The sequence below is a fragment of the Myxine glutinosa genome, chromosome 3 (genome assembly GCF_964187855.1).
Source record: "Myxine glutinosa chromosome 3, kmMyxGlut1.1, whole genome shotgun sequence".
Lineage (NCBI taxonomy): Eukaryota > Metazoa > Chordata > Myxini > Myxiniformes > Myxinidae > Myxine > Myxine glutinosa.
The window spans coordinates 204,301,555-204,310,818 of record NC_136263.1 but is presented as its reverse complement, the minus strand read 5'-3'; the positions used below and the strand labels follow the sequence as shown (position 1 = coordinate 204,310,818).

Below are 9,264 nucleotides of genomic sequence, written 5' to 3'. Positions count from 1 at the left end.
GTAAATTATATTGTGGAAAATTAAAGATTTCAAATAAACCTATTTAGAGTGTATGCGCACATAACTAATAAAAAAAACGAAGAAATATCTCTCGGTAATTTCCTGAAACATATTTTACTTCCGGCTAATAATGTTGAATGAAATAAAAACGAAGAAATATATGTCGGCATCATTGTTGACGTTTTTGTGACGACTGTCATCAAACGAAAAAGTAATATATCTTAACGGAAAAGCAAAAGCGAATTTTTAATATATATCGACACGTTGCCGTCGGTGTCATGTTGGGCGGTGTATGATACACCATGACGCGATTTGTAAAAATATATCTCTGCATTTTTCCGCGTGTGTGGAATGTTTGTGGAAAATTAAAGATTTCAAATAAACCTATTTAAAGTGTATGCGCACATAACTAATACAAAAAACGAAGAAATATCTCAGTAATTTCCTGAAACATATTGTACTTCCGGATAATAATGTTGAATGAAATAAAAACGAAGAAATATATGTCGGCATCATTGTTGACGTTTTTGTGACGACTGTCATCAAACGAAAAAGTAATATATCTTAACGGAAAAGCAAAAGCGAATTTCTAATATGTATCGACACGTTGCCGTCGGTGTCATGTTGGGCGGTGTATGATACACCATGACGCGATTTTAAAAAATATATCTCTGCATTTTCCCGCATGTGTGGAATGTTCTCAATTATTGCTGACACCGAGTCTCAAACCATCGATAAAAATGAAATCATATGGTGAGTTAGATTGGAGATAAAGGCGTGAGAGAGACTCAATGGCCTTGAAGTTACAGGCGTTTGAGAATTCATTTCGTTCTATAAACGGCAACTTTCATTGGATTTTCTTCCCGTTTTTTTTCAACCGAGTCTAAAACTATGTTAGCGACTGTGAAAAATGAAATGATATATCGAATTTGATTTGAAATAAAACTGGGAGAGAGAGCAAGACACCACGGGCCTACAAAACAGGCCTCAAAGCTATGTGAGTTAATAAAACTAGGGCATGCCCGTACTATATATATGCCCGTACTATATATCTATCTAAAATTATATCCCCCCCCTCTATTTACATGAAATGGTTTGGTCCATTCGCAACGCCAAAGCGAACGGCGAACGGCTTGCGAGTACAGTGACAATCCCCCCCCTCTATTTACATGAAATGGTTTCGTCCATTCGCAACGACCACAGAACCCCCCCCCTCTATTTACATGGAATGGTTTGGTCCATTCGCAACGCCGGCACACGCGATCGTTCGCTGCTCTCTGATTGGTTGAATCGTTTTTTGGACATAGCTCGGTAAGTAATTGTCCGATTAATATGAAACCTTGAAAAGGCACATCCTCGGGTCCCCAGCAATATACCTGGCAAGTTAAAAGTATATCGGACCCGTGGTTGTCGAGAAACAGCGGTCACAGACAGACAAACGTACAAACGTACAAACGTACAGAGATTACTGGAATTATAGATAGATAGTGGATATTTGTTTATAATTATATGAAGCCACTCCCAGAATGGGTGGAGCTATGGGTGGAGCTACTCTGCAAACCGAGTAAGCCACACCCCGGACAGACACCCAACAGACAGACAGAATCATCTACGGCTATTATAATATAGATAATGAAACGTTTTAGTTCGGGTGGTGCAATAGACGTTGCACAAAATGGCGGTAAAACCCGAATTGTTTTTACTTATAGTCTTTTAACCCTCTTTAAACCTTTATTTCAAATTGAATTATAAATTCTGATCAGTTACCAAGTTTATTGTGGAGCGTTCGCCAAGTGGTTTAATCACCAAAGCAAGAACTTCATTCAAAACCTTGATATGGAACAGCTGGCTTGGCAAGCACTAGCTAGCTGCTTGGCAAATGAACATATCTCAATCCCTCATTTAGAGGTCCCATGAAGCTCATGTATTCATGAAAAAGCAGGAAGAGTATATAATCTCCTGTACAGTTCAATGAGGGCAAATTAACAAATAAATTTGGACAGAAATTATTAATTTATATGAATTTTGCAATCTTTATTTTATTTAAATTTATTTTTACACTTGCAGACTGAAGTATACAAATAGTTTCTCTTATACTTCCAATAACCTCCAGTTTTGCAGAACTTCACTGTGAATAAAGGTTCAATGGGGTGGTGTTTAAGGGTGGTGTATAAGGGTGGTGCATAAGGGTGGTGTAGAAGGATGGTGTATAAGGATGGTGTTCGGGACTGCTACTGGACTACTTCAATAGTACTAACCTTTCATTTTATTTTTTCAAAGATCGTTAAAAAAATTTTTTTTAAATGAAGTAAAAATCTACATAACACGGTATGGCGTATCATGTTATATGAACTCCCTCGTTTAAAAAGCCTCAAGTTTATCTGCAAAACAACTAGCAAATAATGGTGCTGAGAAATTTCTTCCTTTTAACATGCATTTTCATTTGAACAAAAGTCTCCAATTTCCTTTGTACAATAATTATCCTCCCTCCAGGTCTTTAAAACAGCTGCTCACCACCATCTCTTATCTTCCCCCATCCAAAACCTTGATCTTTTCTACCCCCGTTAATTCACCCCAGATCCATATCTTTGAAATACAAACTTCTTTCCTGGAAGTCCGAGCAGTGTCCATGTGTTTTTGTTTTTTTACCTCTCCCACCCACCCCCCTTCCCATGCCTCCTCTCCCCAAGCCCTCTCCCTCCCACAGATCTCCCAATGTCCATGCTCTCCATCTTGTTCTCCCACTCCCTTTGTCATATGTTTTATGCTTTATGTGTCAGTTTATCTTTTTGTGATCAATGTTAGCTCTTACACTAACATTGCTCTTCCACCAACACGAGCCTCGATCTTGTATACAAAAAAAAAGTAAATTTACGTTTTTTTTAGGAGTGGATTGGGTCTCATAGTTTGCAATAACGTTTACAGAATATGAGTTGGAACATATACGGATTTACCAAGACGTTTTATTTCATGGATGTCTTGTGTTTTGGCCAGAACTTCTTGAAAGGCAAAACATATTCCATAATCCTCTGATTCTTCAGTAAATTGTGCAATACCTTCTCTCCCATAGTCATCGTCATTCTCAAAGGTACCGATGTAAACCCAGCCAAAATGTAGAAACATCTTCGCTATGGCGATTGCCTGAAACGCATCACTCGGCACGGTTCGCAAAAATGAAGGAAATTGTTGTTTATCACTCAAGCACCGACATGAGGCAAAGTAGCTTATCTGCAATAAAAGAATGTATGGTTTAAAACTTAAAATTTCTAAATCTCTGTTATATCTGGTAAATACAATGTGACGCATGAAATGTGAAGTGCCTCAAATTTATTTTAATAAATAGTCTTACTTGTGGAATTAAAAAGAGAGCGAAGAAACGAGCAATTGTCAATGAATGTAGTGAACCAGACTCTCCAATAACAGCATGGATTGGACAAACTTCTTTAAGATCTTCACTGAACTTCTGCCCAAGAAAGCTGAGTGCAGCAGTTAGGGTCTTATGCATGTTAAAACAAGAATCATAAATCATGTATCCAAGTGATGTATTGGGAAGAATAGAGGAGTTTCTGTTAATTTCATCAACTGCGTAAATCATCGTCATAACGCTGCGAAAACTATTGATATTGAATCTGTAAGACAAAAAAAAACAATATTTGTTCAGCATCTCACAGCATAGGTCAATGTGATTTTACGAATCTTACCTTTTCACATATGCATCCCAGTACTTGCAAATAAAGTGGGTTGTCTTCATTGTAGGAAGAACCCAAGGCAACAACAACAACAACAACAACAACACATTGCCAAGTTATTGGCACAATTAACAATTAAACATTTGTACAATATTCAGAATTGATTGATAAAAAATATATATCTCAAAATGAAAATTGTATGATTCGTTAAAATTTGCAAATAGGTTTAACAAACGCACTGCTTTTTGTGAGATTTAAAGAAAAGATTAGTCTGATATAGAGATTGATAAATACTTGGTACAGGCGACAGGTTGAGGAGCGACTTTTGGATTCAATGGAGCAAGTTTTGCTCTCATATGTAAAGGAAATAAACCACCGAGCATTACTTGACCAGGTAGAAATATTCCACTTGACATGTGATCGATGTTGATATCACATGCACTGCAGAAAAATGTCCTGGAATGTAAAGAAAATAGAAATATGAAACACAAAAACAACAATGATGTTGGAATCCAGGGAAACCTGTTTAAAAGCTGGAATTCCTGAAGAAGAACACTTTCACTTCTCCCAAATCTCTTGATCCAATCCATTACAAGTCACAAAAACATCGACATGAAACTCCAATGTGAGAAATAGAAACTCAATGCTCGGAGAGTTGATGAACTAAGACAATATCTCTCTGTACAGGAGATTAAATACTCTTCCTGCTTTTACATGAACACATGAGCCTCATGGGACCTCCAAAGGGATTGTTTTGGGAATGATCGAAGGAGTTATGAAATTGAAAAATTATTAATTGATAAAAATTATCAAGATGATTTATCAACAAAATGTGCTTTTTATCTTTTGTGTAATCAAATTACAAATAATTTATGTTGAGCATTACAGAAACATCTCTCAGGGATCTCCATCTTTCTCTGCAGCTGCTCTAGCAGTTGTTTTCAGTTTTTATGACAGACAAGTTTCATGAGTTATTCGTGCCCGTTTGTGTCCTTTATGACATCCGGAAAACACATTCAAGCTGTCTCGGCAGCTTTTACAACTGTCACCCTGGTATCAATGTTGTTGCCAGGCTGTGAGAGGTATCGATGTGTGTGCCGTCCATCGGACAGATGTTGTATTCGGTATCACCATCTGATAGCATTAGTTGGTGGATGTTAAAGATCCTACGGTGTCCGTGAAGCGCAAGCGAGTTATTGCAGGCAACGTGGCAAAATTCCTGATTTCTGCCGTGACTAAATGACTGCTGGGAATGCAATGGCATTGGAATGGAAGGCAATGACAAAACCAACTAACACAGCCATTGCCCAGGAACTGCTCTGACAGTACCGACACTTGATAAAGAGTGGCACCTCGACGATGACGATGATGATGATACGAGGAAATATGGCAGAGCATTTAGCAATGCAGAACTTCACCAGAGTATATATAGATGACACAAGATCTGCGAATGAACAATATATAACAGAGTAGATCTGCATTACGCACTCGCTTACATCTCTCCTGCCCCTTTGGGAATGAGTGAGACTCTAACAACCCCACCCGGCCACCCCCTGTCCCACCCACTTCCTTCCTCCCCCCCAGAGGGCTTGGACAAGGAGAACAACACTAAAGGGACTAAAAAAAAAAGAGGTCAAATCCACAATACAAAGAGAGGCATATATGCTGAAACAAACCAGAATAGGGTGGCGGTTGTCGGTGATGACTTTTAGCAGACCCATCGGCTTGGCCTGCAGACAACCGGCGAGAAAACGCCAACAGGAACATGCAGGCAGATGGTGGCCGCATTGCTGTAACCACTTCTCTGTCCTCTAACCAAAGAGCGTTTCTAAAGGGACAGACACACCTTTATATACTGAAACGCAAAAGAAACCTACCACATTTGAAACCTTTAAATATCAACAACTAGCAGATAGTTTATATCTGCACTGTGTATTTGCATAAAATTGTTTTTAATATTATTTTCCCATAAGTTTGGATCAATTTGAAGCAACTTTTACTGAAGTTTTCTCTCAAAGGAGCATTCTTTCTCTTGTTGGGGGGGCGGGTGGGGGGGGGGGAAGGGAGAGAGGGCTGTGTGAGTGTGGACAGTAAAACTTTTATCTTGACTTGAAAGGATTGACTTGATTGACTTGACAAGAGGGACGAGATGGGGAGAACCTGCCTTGACTGACTTACTTCTGTTGTTCATTTTTAAACTTGAAAACATTGAATACACTTCGCTTTACAAATTCAACATTTATTAAAATCAATCGATTTTAATAAAAATATTATATTCCATAGTTGGTCCACATACATAATTTATTACGTACAAAGTTTTTCAATGTATCGTTTAATTACATAGTTGGGAAAGAGTTAACTCGCCTTCAATGAACTCTTTATATACACCGTGGGAATAGTAAATAATATAATTACACTACAGTTCGATCTCCAACTTCAGTGTTGAGTTTCTGCACTTTTATTAAGTATAATAAATTACTAATTCCCTTGTAGGGTACCATACTCTCCCTCCTCTCCATTCCTCCATCCTCTCACCTCTACCCTCCCCTCTCAATCCTCTAACCCCTCTCTGCCCATCCCCACATCGTGTCTGATCAGATACATTAAAAACTAGATGGTATTGTTACGGATTTATGTGAACTTATGTGAATTACTATTCAGGTCATTGCTTATTAATGTTTATTCGATTAGAGGTTGTTGTGATTAAAGGGTCAGGAGCCCTTCTGGGGAAAAGGAGACCGGAAACGGAAGAAGAAAACACACGAGGTCCGGGAGAAGCGGCGATCTTCTTCTTCCTCGTCCAGCTCCGACGCGAGCGGTGTCGATATTGAGCAGCGTGGGGAACGCGGCGTTTGAAAGCCCATCTGGCGAGAGGAGCTACCTGTGCGGGGTAATTACCGGTTACACGTCAAGTTGCCGTGGGTTCGTGCACGGAACCAAGCGTCCGGCACAGTTCGCCTCAACGTCTACAAGGCCGCGTACGGGTCGCACCTGGGGCCTCGCGCGCTTTGCAAGCCGCGCGTTGCTTTGCCCGCTTTGCTTGGCCAGGAGGTGTGCGCTGCAGCAGCGGTCCCCGGTACGCGACGTGCACGCTTGGAGCACGTCAGCCAGGGGTTCGTTCAACCGCCCGTGTGCGGACAAGTCGACCTGCACCTTGGTCTGGAGGGGCCCAGAGACATTGGGAGGGACAGTGACCATTGAGGGGTCGTGAGTGGGGAAAGGGGGGACATATATAAGATGGCCATCTTAGTACTATTGTTGATTGACTGTTGATGGTGGTTGATTGATTGGGGAATATATTATTGATTAATCCGGATCCTTGGTGTGGGGTTTCTTATTGACTGGAATTCATATTGATTGCGTTACAAAAGCGTATAAATCATCGATCTTTCTGGCGGAGTTCCTCTCACGGTCCAGGGGTCACCGAGACCAGGTAGGCACCGGGAGGACCACGTAACAGAAATTGGGGGCTCGTCCAAATTACAATTTGCGGATTCGCAATTGGGTCTACGTCCGGGATCTATAAAATTTTCTAAATTGTAGTCCGGGAAAGAATTCCCAAGAGTGGGAACTTTTCCAACGTTCCCAAAATTGTTTTGCTCTGTCGACAAAACAACAACAACAACAAAAAAAAAATTACAACAGCAATAATAGTAATACTGTTGCTTTTCTTTGTTGGAAATTTCTGGGGTGAAGGTTAACAGGTGTTACCAGTAGTCACCATGGCGTTTGTGGCACAGAACTTTGCGGTAACCCCTAGTGAGGCACAGTTCCGAGCATTACTAAAATCGGACCTCTTGAAATTGGCCAAAAATTTTAACTTGGAGGTCCGAACTAAATTTAGGAAGGCAGAGTTGCAGACCACGGTGATAGTCTATGGTGGGATTAGGAACATGGGACGAGTTAGCCTGGGAGTGGCTACCCAAAGAACCAGAAGACGTTGAGCTCCGGAAACTGGAGTTGCAATTACGGAGCCAGGAACGGATCAAAGAAGAAGAAAGGAAAGCAGAAAAGGAAAGAGCAGAAGAAGAAAGGAAAGCAGAAGAGAGGAGAGAAGAGAAACAAGCAGAGGAAAGGAGAGTGGAACGAGAACTCCAGGAAAGGTTAAAAGAAGAAGAAAGGAAAGCAGAAAAGGAAAGAGCAGAAGAAGAAAGGAAAGCAGAAAAGGAAAGAGCAGAAGAAGAAAGGAAAGCAGAAGAGAGGAGAGAAGAGAAACAAGCAGGGGAAAGGAGAGTGGAACGAGAACTCCAGGAAAGGTTAGAAGGGAGAAAAGCAGAGGAGAGGAGAGCTGCCAGGGAACTCGAAGCAGAGGAGAGAAAAGCCGAAAGGGAGTTGAAGGAACGTGATCTGGCGCTTCAGCAAGAAGTTAAATTCAAGGAGCTGGATTTAATGAGAGAACGGGGAGAGGTACCACCCTTGCTGACGGGATCGACCCCTAGCCAGAACACCTGGGAGGTGGGCAGACATCTGAGGCTGGTTCCACCCTTCAGTGAAAAGGAAGTCACTCAATTTTTTCCACACTTTGAGAAAGTGGCTCGACAGTTAAACTGGCCGGAGGAGGCCTGGACCATACTAGTGCAAAGTGTGCTGGTGGGTAAAGCTCAAGAGATTTATTCGGCACTACCAATGGACCAATGTGCAGATTATGAGGTATTGAGGAAGCACATCCTCAAAGCCTATGAGTTGGTTCCTGAAGCTTACCGGCAAAAATTCAGGAATGCTAGGAAGAGGGAGAGTGAGACCCATGTGGAGTTTGCCAGAGTGAAAGAAAACATGTTTGATCGGTGGTGTGAGTCGAAAGGAGTCAGGAACGACTTCGAAGCATTGCGTGACCTGATGCTGGTGGAGGAATTTCAACAGTGTGTCCACGAGGACATCAAAGTGTACCTGCAGGAAAAGAAAGTACCAAAGTTGTGGGACGCAGCCACCATGGCAGATGATTATGCCTTAACACACCGGATAGGGGTCCACAAACCTAGCTCCTCACCTAGACTTCAGCAGGGGAGTTATGGAACACCCGGTGCGGAGAACGACAATACATGGCGGCGGCCTCGAGAGGATTATGGGGACAACACGGATACCCCAACGGTTCGAAGTCAGAGGGCTACGGGCCCAAGACAAACTTATTTCCCGGGGGGCCCGAGGCAGACCACGAGTTTTTCCTCCGGGCCTACTTGCGCCTTTTGCAAAAAACCTGGACACTTGATGTCCAGTTGTTACCTCATGAAAAGGGAAAACCCAGAGCGGAGTCCGACTATTACAACTCCGAATGCGATGGCAAGCGTAAGAAATCGCCCACAGAAGAGTTACCAACCATTTATTTATGAGGGGTTGGTCTCACTCGAGGGAGACTTGACTAACCCAAGACCTGTTAGGGTATTGAGGGACACAGGAGCCCATCAATCCTTAATGCTTGAAGGCATTTTGCCATTGTCAAAGAGTACCGCAACTGGTGATAGTGTTCGGTTACAAGGGATCGGTGGCTGTGTTAGTGCCCCACTTCATGTCATCCATTTGGAATCCGATTTGGTGTCAGGACAGGTCACCGTCGGTTTACAAGCCACGCTTCCTGTAG

General features: G+C 41.9%; 1 protein-coding gene across 1 annotated transcript in view; it reads right to left on the bottom strand.

The window, feature by feature from the left end:
- LOC137424080 (extracellular calcium-sensing receptor-like) overlaps positions 1-5,477 on the bottom strand; it is a 38,286-nt gene extending 32,809 nt beyond the window's left edge. The window contains exons 1-4 of the mRNA XM_078773663.1: positions 5,366-5,477; positions 5,019-5,133; positions 3,440-3,629; positions 3,057-3,228 (exon numbers count right to left, since the gene is read on the bottom strand). Of these exons, the coding sequence (XP_078629789.1) occupies positions 3,057-3,228; positions 3,440-3,629; positions 5,019-5,133; positions 5,366-5,477 (589 nt within the window). The remainder of the gene's footprint in view (positions 1-3,056; positions 3,229-3,439; positions 3,630-5,018; positions 5,134-5,365) is intronic.
- Positions 5,478-9,264: the final 3,787 nt, after the last annotated feature.